Source organism: Nycticebus coucang, chromosome 2 (assembly GCF_027406575.1).
Source record: "Nycticebus coucang isolate mNycCou1 chromosome 2, mNycCou1.pri, whole genome shotgun sequence".
NCBI classification, from domain to species: Eukaryota; Metazoa; Chordata; class Mammalia; order Primates; family Lorisidae; genus Nycticebus; species Nycticebus coucang.
This window is the reverse complement of record NC_069781.1, coordinates 178,339,771-178,353,385: the sequence shown is the minus strand read 5'-3', so window position 1 is coordinate 178,353,385 and position 13,615 is coordinate 178,339,771. Positions and strand designations below refer to the sequence as shown.

At 54.1% G+C, this 13,615-nt stretch overlaps 1 protein-coding gene across 2 annotated transcripts in view; it reads right to left on the bottom strand.

Moving 5' to 3' along the window:
• CMIP (c-Maf inducing protein) overlaps positions 1-13,615 on the bottom strand; it is a 228,654-nt gene that overhangs the window by 80,235 nt on the left and 134,804 nt on the right. The window contains exons 2-3 of one of the 2 annotated variants that reach the window (XM_053609354.1): positions 12,947-13,072; positions 1,462-1,512 (exon numbers count right to left, since the gene is read on the bottom strand). In XM_053609354.1, the coding sequence (XP_053465329.1) occupies positions 1,462-1,512; positions 12,947-13,072 (177 nt within the window). The remainder of the gene's footprint in view (positions 1-1,461; positions 1,513-12,946; positions 13,073-13,615) is intronic. The other variant, XM_053609361.1, reaches the window with a different exon arrangement.

Below are 13,615 nucleotides of genomic sequence, written 5' to 3'. Positions count from 1 at the left end.
TCCTGAGGAGAGAACGTGAGGCTGGCACTTACCGAGGAAACCCTGTGGGACACCAGAGGGACAGAGGAGGCAAATGCCTAAGCAGTCACTGTCCCTGGTGGTGAAAATGGCCTCTTCCCTCAGGCAGCCTGACCTCCTCCCCCATTTAATCTTTCCTCTTGCTTGACTGTACCCCAATGGACTCCAAGGTGTTCCCCACAGGCTCTGACACGTGCCCTGTCTGTCCCAGGATACATCTGCACCTGGGAGAACCGGCCTGCTCTCCCTGTGGGAACTGAACGCTCACGTATCTGCTGAGCCCATGAGCAGGCATGTGCCACCTCACCTTCCTGGCTGCCACCGGGTGCCTTCTAACCCAGCTACATTCGGAAATCTATAGGTTATTTTCCCACGTGACATGAGAACTATGGTAACAATGAACAGCAGGGCTACCGCGAGGGACGCCATGAGTGCAGCACAGCCCCCAGCACACAGCAGGGCTTTGCAGACTAGTCTCTTCCCCTTCGCAGCCCCGACTAGGAGACACAAGCTCAGCCTGGCACAAGGCGAGAAGCTGGCAGCTGACAGGGGAAGGAGGGAGTGGCCCTCTGTTGTACCAGGAATGCTACTTTCCAGGGTTGTATTTCTGTCCTCCATCCCGAGTGTTCCCTCGATCATCCCAGCACGTCACATGGCATGTATCTGCCATGCCTCCAATCCCAGTTTAAAGTTAGGAAAACAGCTCATGACACACCAGTCACTGCAGCCAGACCCCACTGGCTCCCTGGGTCCATCATGTCCTAAACCAAAAGATCAGAAGGCAGAGGTGACAGGGCGGCAGGGTGGGAGCGAGAAGACGCCCGCAGGAGCTCATGCCACCCTGGACCCACTGCCAGCGTTTCTACCACCTGAGCCACAGAGCAAAACTCTGTCTTCCAGGTGGCTGGGGGTCCTTGGAAGATCTGCCCCTGGGTCTTGCAAGTGACAGGAGAAGACCAGTTCCCCTATGAGCCAAAAGGCTCTGACCATCCTGCATGAAGCTAGCAGCAGGAAATCAGGCCCGAGAACAGATGACAGAAAGGCAGTGAAGACAGCAGGAAGGGAACTCGAGTTTTTGAATCACTGGGTAAGGTTATACTTTGCACGGCCCTTGGGAGTTACTTTCAACCCAGTATCTGGAGCCCCTGAAGTCCAGCTTCTCTGGCCCCTCACAGTCACCCTTACTCTGAGAGGAAGCAGTCCTGCAATTCACGGGAAGGGCTCCCAACACAAAGGCCCCCGGGGAGAGGCCACTGCAGCACCGCAGGGGACAGGGACCCATGTCAGAGCATGAAGGGGTGAGTGAGGCTGCCACTCGGTGGAACAAAGTGGAAGGCAAGAGGTCATCTTCATGCCTCCAGGTGACAGACTCGCTTTAGGCCATCATGCCACTGCCTGTGCTGGAGGTGTCCACCTCAAACCAGCAACCGAGTCAGGACTTACCTTCCACTGCAGGGAGTGGAACCACTGGTCTCTCAGGTAGCTGTTGGCAGCCTGCAACGACAAGAACAGGACAGCAAGGTCCAGTCACCAGCTTGCAGCATCTCAAGGCATTTTCTAGGCCGCACGTTGGTCCCGGCCTGTGCTGTCAACAGCGTCTGCCTTATCGACCCCACCAGCTTCTGATGACTCTGCTCAGCTGAACCCACGTGCACAAAACCAAAACACAAGGGCTCGCCAGGGAGATTTTTCTGAAAACAAGACATTGCTGTCATCATGTGCTTATTTTGCTGGGCACGAGTGACTTCAGACACTGCTGGCACATGTGTCTTGACTTAGGGTCACAACAGGGGCCAGAATGAGCTGAGGATGGTGGGAGCCAACGGGAGCCTGCTTGGCGCCAGGACTCCCCAGGCATCAGCATTTGTTCCCCACGTGTCCGCCCTCTCACCTGTCCTCACAGCAGCCAGCGAGGCACTCAATCACTGTGCCCATTTCACAGAGGGGGGAAAAGCCTCAAGATCTCATAACTAAGTGCATTCAAGCCCAGGGCAGTCTGGCTTCCAGGCCTGTGTGTTTAAGCAGGATGCTCTCCTACCAACTGCAGGAGTCAAGGTAGAACGCACCCACAGCCTTGAACTCAGGTTGACCCAGGTTAAACATCATAGTGTAGGGGACAAAACCTTCCCTGACCCAACCACCTAGTTCTGAGTCTTTGGCATCTCTGCTTTGATTTCCCATCTGTAAAATGGAAACAACAATGCTGATTTTGCAGGGGTGCTGTGAGGACTAGAAATGATTCCACTAGACCATCTAGAACCATGCTTGACACACGGCAGGCGGCCAAACAAAAAAACAGCCATTGTTGTTACTGTTGGTATCATTGCCATTGTCAAGTTCCTCCCACTCCAGCATGGCCTGAGGAGGCTCCTACCAGCTCTGGTGCAGGTTGCTGCTACTCCTGCCTCCTGGGCAGACGTGTTACAGCGTTTAACATGCAGTGCTAGGCCCCAGGCGTGCGCTGGCTCACCGAGCCCCCGGCCAGCACCACTGTCAGCATCTCACATACAAAGGAGGACATGAGACGCAGAAGGTCTAAAACTTTCCCAAGGGTTCACAGACCGGCGATGTGGGGCCAGGAAATGAAGCTGGATGGCCTGACTCATGCTGCAAACCACAATGTTTCGGTATCCTGAGCTCCCTACTGGCCACCCCTAGAAAGAAATGCAGTGTCCATTCCCCACAAGACCCTCCACTCCAGGTGCCCGTGACTCTGACACAGGCTGCAGCCTTTCTCCAAGCATAAACGTCCACCTTCTGCCCCAACACAAGCACACGCACACACACACACACACACACACACACAAACACACACAAACGTGTACCCCTCTGTTCACAGAGATCCAGATTATACCACAGATGACCAATCGCTGGCCCCCAAATCATCTATAAACCATCAGCTGCTCTCCCAGGTCAAAGTTTGGACAAATTTCTGTGCTTGAAGATATGAACCAGCTCATCGGCAGGCTAGGTGGAGACTTAGTCTCCCATGGGAAAGCTCAGAGATTCGTTTCAGGTCCTGGACAGACTCACACCAGGCGTGGGAAGCAGGTGGGGCTGGGGTCTACCCTGCCTTGGAAGTGACTGCTGAGCTTCTAAGAGATGTGGGTTCAGGTCTGGTCTCTGCCACATTAGCAGTGGGACCTGGAGCAAGTTGTCAAAGCTCGTGTCCCCTGCCTGAGGCTGCAGAGGCTAAGAAGGAGAAGCAGCCCCGTGGAGCATCTGCTGTCAGGTGCCTTCCCATTAGCCCTGACTGCACTCTTCTGGTCTCATGACAATTCTTGTTCATTAGGATGACCCAATATACCTTGTGCTCAGGGATTGCCGTGCAGATCCCAAACAGTGAGCTACCCTACCCCGTACCTGGAACGTGCACACACTCTGCAAACAGGAGCTAAAGTATCACGCCACCAGCAGATCAGCAGGGGCTGTGCTGACCAGTGTCTAACAGCAGAAAAGCCCTGATCTTCACAGGGGCCAATTTCCACAGCCTGAACAATCCCCCTTGGCTGATTTCACACACCAAGGGATGTCACTGGACTTGAGCTGGGAAGGGACGTGCATAGTCAGCTCCTGTGAGCAGATCAGGCTGCAACGAGTCGGCCCCAGCCCTTACCTGGTCCGTGACCACTGCTGGGCCTCTTAACTCACCAAGGGGGCAGGGGCAGAGGTGTTGCGGAGAGAATAAAAACCTCCAAAACATCAACATCCTAACCCTCTGGATTACATCCCCTTCCATGGCAAAAGGACTCTGCAGATGTGACCGTGTCAATGACATCACAGCATCCTTGTAGAGGGGGGCAGAAGCATGGGAATCAAACAGCAGTAGAGCTGGAGCGCGATGTGGCTGAGAGCCAAGGACCGTGGGCAGCCTCTAGAAGCTGAGACGGCATGGAAATCTCCCCGAGAGCTTCCAGATGGAACACAGCCCTGCCAACACCTCAATTATAGGCTGATGGGACCTTGCTGGACTTCAGACCTCTAGGGTGTGTGCCACTAAATGTGTTGCTCTAACCACCAGCTCAGAGGTCATCTGTCTCAGCAGCAATAGAAAACATACACAGGAGGTACAACATGCTTGGTTCAGGGCAGATACATGGCATTCCAGTGGCTCTGAGGGTGACTGTGGGCTCTTGCAGGGCCTGTCAGGTGTCACTGGCTGGACCAAATGGCCAAACACAGCCAAATAGCCAGAGGGAGGTGGAGGAGACCCATGCCCCTCCCTCTTCTGTGTCCCCAGCCCCACCACGCTGCCCTCTACATATGTTCCCAGTGTGTCCCTGTGAGGGAAGGGATCATGCATGCTCTGCCTGGCACTGTGTTCCAGGGCTTGGGGCACTGGGTGACGGAAAGGTGTTTGCTGAATGAATGAATGAACAAAGGAATGAGGGCAGGGTCCCGTTTCTAATCCCCGCCCCTCATCAGGGGTGCTTCTATACCAGGCTTGGTTACATGGCATGAACAAACATGCTCGGTGACAAGGCCAGCCCAGGAGTAAGCAACTGGAGGGCAGCCAGGTGACAAGAAGTGGCAGTCAGTGACCAGAGAAGGCTCCTTCCCCAGCCTCAGCACACAGGCCTGTCCTGCCCATGGCTGAGCCCAGCCCTTGCCATTCTGGGGGCCTCCCCACTGTGAGTCTTTAAGGTACCTTCCAGTTCCCTGGCAGTTTGCGAGCAGGTCACCAGGTCTTGGCAGTCAGAGGTCCCTGCAGGACTTTGGATCTGGTGGGGAGACTGCATCCTGGGCGGGGCCACGTCCGGCCCCGTCTGCTGCTTCAGCTGCAGGCCATCTTCCAGGCCCAGCCTCCAGGCCCCATCATGTATCGGTCCTTCTGGTACATTCCTCCCCTGCTGGAGTCCATTCAGCTACTTGTGCACAAAGGCCCCAGTGGATCTGCAGGGACCAGTAGACCCTTGGCCTCTTTCTTGAAAGTGGAAGTTCTGACACCTTTTCCCTGAGGCCATCTGTCCAGAAGGAACCAGCATGTCCCTGAGTGTAGCTTCTCCTGGTCACAGCACCAGCCCTCTCAGCATCTCCTGGGACCCCAAAGCTCACAGTTGGGTAGTTTTGGCCCTGCCTGACCAGGTCAGTTTGTCCAGCCCAGTGCCGAGCCATAGCAGGGAAGGCCAGCAGATCTCTTCTCCTGAGCCCGGCCTCCTGGGCCGGCCTTGTCACCGAGGCTTCCCCCTGAGTTGCACAGACCCCAGGCCTTGGTGGCCTGCCTCTCACAGCAGCATGTGCTGTCCAGGAGGGGTGGGGGGATGTCCTCGGTGCCACTGACCACAGATGCCACACGTCCGTGTTCCTGTCAGCTCTGTCCTCTCAGGCAGAGCCATCTGAGCCTTCCAAGTCTTTTTTTATACAGCAGGGTGCATGCCCTCTTCACCAGCCTTCTGGACACTTCCGCTCCTCCCTTTGGTTGTTTCAATTCTGGGGAGTCAACGTGGTTCTCCAGAAAGCAGGCAGGCTCTGCCGAGCAGGAGACCCCCTGTATACAGGTGTGTGACTTTGGACTCCCTGTCTGTAACACAACTCGGGAACCAATGGAGATTGTCCATGTTAACACCAACTACCGTCCAGAGATAATGACAAGGTGCAGGGCGCTGTGAGGGGCGCTTCACACACATCCCTCTCAGCCTCGAGGTGCCCATCTCATAGGCAAGGGAGCCGGGGCTCAGGGCAGGCAGTGGCCCCGCTGCATACCTGGGGGGCCTGCCTTCCCCTCAGCCAGGACCCTCTCTCCTCCACTTACCTGCAGCTTCTGGTGGCCACTTAGAACCCTAAGCCCAGACCCCATGCCTGCTGGACGTTCACTCATCCCACCTGCAGGACTGGGATGGGCAGCAGGATGAGCTGCTACCTCCCAGGGAGCCCAGTTAGGAAGCCCAGTTCACTGGGTAAGTTCACTGCATGCAAAGCAAAGCACAGAGCCCCTGTGAGAACAGCCCTGCAGAACCGTCCCGCACCTCCTCAGTCCCCAGAAAGACTAGAAGGAAAAGGGGACACAGGCCTCCCTCCTCCCCTCTGGAAGAAGCCATGGCCTTGTTTGTCCAGAACAACAAATAAGGCTCTTTGAATCAGAGGCTCAAAGAGATTTTAAGGATCACTCAGTCAAGGGGTCTCAGTGTTTGGGGGATTTACGGACCCCTTTGAGAACCGGAAATAAGTATGGTCTCACACCCAAGTAATAACCACATTTACACATGCACCCCCCCACACAGATACTGACAGGTACGCACACACACCACACACATAATTGTGCAAACAGTTCTGGAGTATACTATGGTCCACATGGTAAGGACTCAACCCCCGGGTTGCCATTTTTCTGATGAGAATCGAGGCCCGCACTTGCTATGGTCATCCCTAGTATGCCTCCAGCTCTCTCCAGGGCCAGGGGGCTTACTGTGGCCAATGAAACGTGAGTTGGTGTGACACCGCAGTGACCTGTCACTTCCGGTCAAAGGCTTTAAGAGACGTGCATCATTTCACTCCCTTCCCCGTGCCGTGGTGACCAGAAATGTTCCCAGGGTGCGTGTGACACCAGCACAGAGCTCCCAGGTGACCCACGATGGACACAGAGCATGAGTGAGAAGTACACCTGGGCTGTCCTCAGGAGCTCAGAATCGGGGCTGTTTGACACTGGAGCCTAACCTGGCTTGTCCTGTCTTCCGACCGGCTGTCACATGCGTACGTCTCACCAGCAACACCCTGCCTGAAATGCCATTCTCCAGAATGACCACCTTGAAGACACCTTCCCTCCCCCTCCCCAACCAAATCAGGTAATGACACCTCTCTTAACATATCACACTGTCCTGTAATCAATTGTCTAGTCGTCCTCCTTCCCAGAGGCTGTGGGCTCTGTGAGGCTGAGGACCATGCCTGACTTATACACTGCTGTGTCCATAAAACCCAGAGGAATGTTTGTTAAATGAAAGATGAGGTGAAATGCACAGATACAGGGATGGAGGGACGAACTGAGACGTGGATAAATGGGCAGGCAGATGACGGGCAGATTGATGGAAAGACAGATAGATGAAGGGGTGGGAGGATGGATGGGTGGATGGGTAGATGGACAGATGGATAACTGGATGCGTGCATGGATGTGTAGATTAATGAATGGACAGATGAGATAGATGGGTAAGGGCGGTGCCTGTGGCTCAAGGTGGTAGGGCGCGGGCCCCGTATGCTGGAGGTGGCGGGTTCAAACCCAGCCCCGGCCAAAAAAAAAAAAAAAAGAGAGATAGAAGGGTAAATAAATGGCTGGATGGGCAGGTGGACAGATGGACAGAGCAAGAGTACACCTATTCTGCTCACTGAAGAGACTTCACATGCAGCAGACCTTCAAAAGAATTTTTTAGCCATGATATGCCTCTTTTCCCAAAATTGTATTAGAATATAGCTCTAGAAATAAACACAGTGGTGTTTTCCTGAATGCTATCATGTACTGGGCGCAATGCAAAGTATTTTACATAGAACATCTCTGATTTTCACAATATCCAAAAAGACAAGTACTAGGTATCTAGTTCACAAAAAAAGAAAATGCAGCCCAGAGCAGTCCCCTGTCGCCTAGGGTTGCACACTGGTGCAGTGGCGATGGGCTGGCTGCACGTCAGGCTGTCTTCTCTGCAGTCCGCTCTCCCTGTTAGCCAGGTCCCTGAGCTCCTTCAGATTCCCAGGACTTGGGACAGGCCATCTGTAAGCATTACTTGTCCATAGCAGCTGATGGAGGGAAAGGAGGAAGGACTGGGCACCATGTTCCTGCCACCAGAGCCCACCCTGATGATGAGGGGGTGGGCCAGAACGATCCTCCAGAAGAGGGGGCAGGGGCTAATGGAGCTGGAGAGGTTGGGATAAGGGCAGGCCACAAACTGCTCCTTCCTTCCACTTGTCTAGTTTTGAAGACAGATTCTGGGTGACATCCTGAATCCCAGTGCAGGCATTGCTAAGTGCCTTCCGAAAAAGTCCCCAGGCTGCCCTGCAGAAGGCGGAGCCAGGACAACCCAGCCCAGTGGGAACCAGGCACAGCTGGAGTCCTGAGGGTCACTCCAAGGAGAGTCCTTTCTAACATGGGAAGTCCCCACCCCCACCCCAAGTTCCCTGGGAGATCTGGCCTGCAGGGTTCTGCCTTCTCCTAGGCATAAATCTTTCGAATACTGAAAGGGCCTGGTTCCAGGCAAATGCTGCCTAATTTCCTCTTCCAAACTTGCCAAGTTCTTATCATTGTTGCATTGTCTCGAGAGGTGAGGAAACCAGCCAAGATGCACGTGGGTGCCCTTCCTCAGTCCCCCTTGTCCGGCCCAATTTTTTAGGGAAAAACAGCACGTGCTTTCCAGACAGGAAATGTCTTTTTCTCCAGCTTCCAGTAAGAAAGGAACCCACCCTGTCCCTGCCCTGCTGCCAACGTTTAGGGTAAACAGTTGCCCGGTCTCCTGTGGGACTTTCCAGAACATCAATGAGAAGAGCCGCATCTGGAAACTGTCCCAGAAGACAGGCACTGTCAGGCAGGAGGGTCTCTCACGCGCCTCACCTGAGCCTTGTTCAGGGAGCAGTGGCTCTGCCCACTTTTTGTTGAAGAGGGAAACCTAATCTTAAGGCAGAAGCCCCCAAAGATGATCTGTGCAGCGTCACTCTTTAGCGCCTGCCACCCCACCATAGGGGCCAGCCAGGGGCATCCCTCCCCACCCGGGATGCCCTCGGACGGTCAGCCTCCTGAAGTGACGCACTGGCAGAAAGGGCGTTAAGGGAGGAAAGAAGATAAACAGGTCCTTTCTGAAACCAGGGATTCTAACAACATGGCATTAGGGGCACTCCTCCTGAAAGACGCAAAGCCTCCAGAAACACACCAACGGGCCCACAGGGACAGTGGGGTGCCTCTGTCTGGTGATTTAGCCTCTGGGCAGATTGCTTAGCGTCTTGGAGCAGGGGACAAGGCGCGAGTGCCTGAATGTCCTCTTGGCCTTCCTGGAACGATCAGGTCAGTTCCCTGAGGTGTGTGCGAGGCACTCACTGATTCAAACTCTAACAAAGCAGGACTTCTGTTAAGGAGGTTCCTGGAGAGAGAGGGAGGAAAGGAAAGAAGAGGAGAGAGAGAGAGAGTTGGGGAGAGGTGTTCAGAGGTGGAGAGGCCTGGAAGAAACTTCAAGAGAAACACAGAATGAGCAACAGCAAGAGACAAAGGGAAAGGAGAGATGGGGAGAGGGAGAGAGATGGAGGGAAAGTATCAGATGCCAGAGACGCACAGACCCTGAGAGAGAGAGAGACAGAGAGACCACACAGGCTGGACCAGGGAAGGGACATCGGGCCCCTTGCTGGGGCCCCTGGAGCCCCTGGCATTGCCCTTAGGGGGAGAGCAGCAGAGACTAAAAAGCCCCCTGCATTCTGAGGCCACTCCTGTGCGAAGGGGTCCAATGTGTGGAATGTGAGGTCAAAATGAAAAGTTACCAAAGCAAGAGCTGCCCAACAGAACTTTCTTCAATGACGGAAACGTTCCTTACCTGCATGTCCAGCACAGTAGCCATGAGCTGCACGTGGCTGTGGAACACTTGAAATGTTGCCAGTGGACTAAGGAACCGCGCTGTTAATTTGATTAAATTAAATCCGCCATGCGTGGCCAGTGGCTGCTGTAGTGGACGGCACAGGTTGCATTTTAATGCCTGTGCTGGCCAGAAGTGCTCCAAGGTCGCTCTTCAGACCCACCATGACCCATCAGTGCATCTGACTGCCCCTCGAGCCACACACATGCCCAGCAGGAAAGCTGTCACTAAGGCTTGCTCTCTGTGACCTTGGCCAAGGAACCAAGACACAGTGTAGGCTCTCAAAGGATCCCACCGCCTGTCACAAACAGCCCATGAACACAGTCAGCCCTGAAGAAAGCCCTGCCCGCCTCACCCACAGCCCCAGCCTGGGGGGCCAGGCAGACCCACACCCACCCCCGGCCTTCCCAGAACCATGTGGACCTCCCAGCCTGGGGCTCATCTCCAGGATGACTGGGAAGCCATTTCTAGAACAAGAGAGGTACCCAGCACCCGGGAGTGACCAGGAGGGGGAGGAGGGTCAGGACAAGAAGGACGCTGATCCACATCCACCCCTTGGCTTGGGGGACATGACAGCCAGGGAGAGACCAGGGCCGCTTCTCTCACCCTCCCCCGAAGTCGGCTCTTAAGCTGGATCTGAGGACTTGCCAGCCCCTCCTCTGCTTCCTCCTCCTGCTCTCTGGCTCCTGTTCTCACCTCTGGCTCTGCTGTACCAGTGAGAGGGATGCTGGAGAGGCCAGAGGCCCACCCGCCTGGTCAGTCCTCAGCTCCGACTTGAAACTACTGCCAGACAGACACAGCCAGCCAGGCGAGTCATCACAGCTGGGCTGCAGCCACCACCGGGTTAAAGGGACATTCCAGGCACTGCCTCCCTCCCTTGCAGCCTCACTGCCCCTCCTTCCCTGGGGTAAGAGATGCTCTGGCCTTCCTTGGGGGCAGGGCCATTCCTTGTAGCCCCAGGAGGAACAAGGCTCTATTAGTGGTGAGGCAGTGACCCCACTGCTAGGGAGCTGGGCCCCGTCCTCTGACTGGATGGCTCCAAGCATCTTCTCCTGCCTATTATGCAGACATCCAGACTGGTCCACCCAGTGTTCCCTCTACCCTCTCAGAGCTTTCAATGACTCCCTCCTGCCCTCAAAATACAGTCCCAGGCTTCCTCACTGGGCCAGTAGGGCCTGAATGATCAGGCCATCACCCCACAGGTCCAGATGCATCATCCACAGGCCCTTACCTCCTCTCTCCCCCCTTCAAATGCAACGACTACCCAGCTCCTTCACATCCATGTTTTTGCACCCACATCCCCTGTGCCCAGAGCATGTCCTCTACTCCTACTTATCCCTCTAAACCCAGCTTTAAAGCTGCCATCTCTGGGGAGCCCGCTCTGGCATGCCCAGGCCAAACGAGTCACTCCCTCCTCCCAACTCCCAGCCCTCTAGGACTTGCCTCTATTTTAGCCCTTATTTCAGGAATCATTTGTTTATGGCCCTGTCTCCCCAGAGGGCTGCAGTCTCTCCCCAGCGCAGGGGAAAGGCTGGCTCAAAGCTCTGTGATGGCAGGAAAGTCACTGGAATGGGACACTGTCCTTCTCTTTGCTGGCCAAGGAACCCTGTTCTTGTCCCGCCGCCCGCCCCCTTCACGGTCTTCGTGCCAGGTGAGCACGAGGAGCCAGCACTGGGGCAGAGAGGCCGCAGGACGAGGGTCTGGCCGGAGGGGCTGAGCTGCCTACCGCAAAGAGAGGAGAGAAAGGAGGAAGCTCTGCCTGCTGGAGGGGAGGAGGGAAATGGGGAAGGTGAGTAAAAGAAAAACTGCAGAAGAAAGCAGCCCGAGGAAGGCATGGTTTTTGGTGTCCTCTAAGAGATGACAGCAAAGAACAAGATTTTCCTGAAGAGGCTTCTCTGTTACACTCAGCTACTGAGATCAGCATTATTCAGGCCAAACTGGGTGACTCTTAGCTCCAATGCTGTCACATGGTCCAGTGGCCCCTAGATTTGAAACAGGATTGATGGAGCATCTCTTTGGGACGACAGAAGGTATCCCTGGAGAGACACGATTGGAAAGAAAATGCTCCTACAAGGCAGGCCCTGGAGGAGCTTCCTCACACTGGGAAGAGGAGGGATTTTCTCTAGATGAGGCGTTTCTGACTTAGGGTTCCTTCAGAAGTTGGAGTGCCCCCTGGGACACGACACACAAGGTGTTTTGTGTGCAGGCTACAGCGGCCATTTATGTTTGTACGCAAATTCTTCCTTCTTGGTGGACCTGCCTGGGAGGGTTGTTAATCAGAACACACAGCTGTCCTAAAACAGAGCAGCACGTTCCTGAGGGCTGAATGACACCAAAGCAGAATCAAGACCTTACCCGAACAAAAATGGAGAAGCATGAATCCTATGTACTCAATCTTGATATGAGGACAAGTCATGACAATTAAGTTTATGCGGGGGGGAAGCAGAAAGAGGGATGGAGGGAGGAGGGTGGGGCCTTAGTGTGTGTCACACTTTATGGGGGCAAGACATGATTGCAAGAGGGACTTTACCTAACAATTGCAATCAGTGTAACTGGCTTATTGTACCCTCAATGAATCCCCAACAATAAAAAAAAAAAAAAAAAAAAGACCTTACCCGAGATTTTATAAAAGGTACTGAAAGGAAAAAGGATTACAAGTTCTAGAGTGTGGCTCAGCCCACCTTTCCCACCACACAGTGAGATTCTGCCTGACAACAAAGCCAACAGAACCAGAACCAGAAGATGGAAAGATGCTGAACATTAATGATAACCATGGGACTCGGATCCAGCCACTCCTCAAGTCCTCTCTTGGATGTCCCAGTTATTTTAATAGTTATAGCATTAAATTCTGATTTTTGTCACAGGAGTTTCAATAATGCTTGTGTCATTTCCAACCCAAAGTCCTGCCTAGTACATATGGAATATATATCCCCCCCACCCAAAGACAGCTTGTATTTCCACCAGTCTAAGACAATTTACATCAACAAGAAGTAAGGAACCCCCTCACTCAAAGTAAAGGAAAAGGTGGCATCTGTGGCCTATTTGCTCCCACAGCCCTCTGGGGCCTACTAACATCTGTTTAGTTTCCTGATCTGTAAAATAGACCAAGAAATGAAATAAAACTTATTCTTCAGATTTATTAAGGGAACGAGTAACACGTAAAGTTCCTAGGCTGTGGCAGCATACAGCAGGAGCTCAACTCATGCATAGTCCCTCTTTGTTTTCTCCAGTGAGCTCCCGTTTATACCTTTCTTATACTTGGGAGGAAAAAAAACATACGAAGTTAAACAACCTTTCCTCCTGACAGTTGGCTGCCACCCTCCAAGGGAAATGAGGAGGGTGAGCGAGTGAGGATGAGGGAGCAGAAACTGCTTATTCATGTTTATTTATCCTACCTGCAGTAAGACAGTTCCCCCAGGAATTGTGAGCTGTAAACAGTACTTCGGGGCGTTCTCCCAGGACAGCAGCTGAACGTCTTCAATCGCGCTGTAGGAGACTGAGTTTTCCATGTACCCAGTCGGCTGCAGCAGAAAAGGAAAAAAAGAGACAAGCATTGGTTACAAGAGCAGGCGTGACATTCACACCTCAGGAGAAGGCTCCTGAAAGCATCTCCCCTCTGGTGACAAGCACGCGGGGCTGGTGCAGAGCTCAGCAGTGTGCAGACCAGAGGATGCACCACCACTCCTGGCTGGTGGCGTCCCCCACAGTGGATGCTCACCAGTGTGTTTGGAGGTGTGGGGTTGGGAGCAGTCTGGGACCACCTCAAGGGCAAGGACTGGGGGCTGTTCCTCTTATCTGCAAGGCCCAGCAGAAACCCCTATGCCCCCTCACTGGCGAAAAGCTACCACCCTCTCGTACCCAGAAATCTCGCAGGCAGGGGTTCTCCACTCAGTAGCCATAGCCGTGTTTCGCACCCCGACTCCCTTGCTCAGTATCTTTCAATGGCTCCCAGAGGCCCAGCCACAAAATACACACTCCCATCCACAATGGACAGGCCCTGCAGGGCTGGTCTTGCTTGTGCCTTCAGCCCCACACATCAGCAGCTTCTCTCCTATACCATGTTC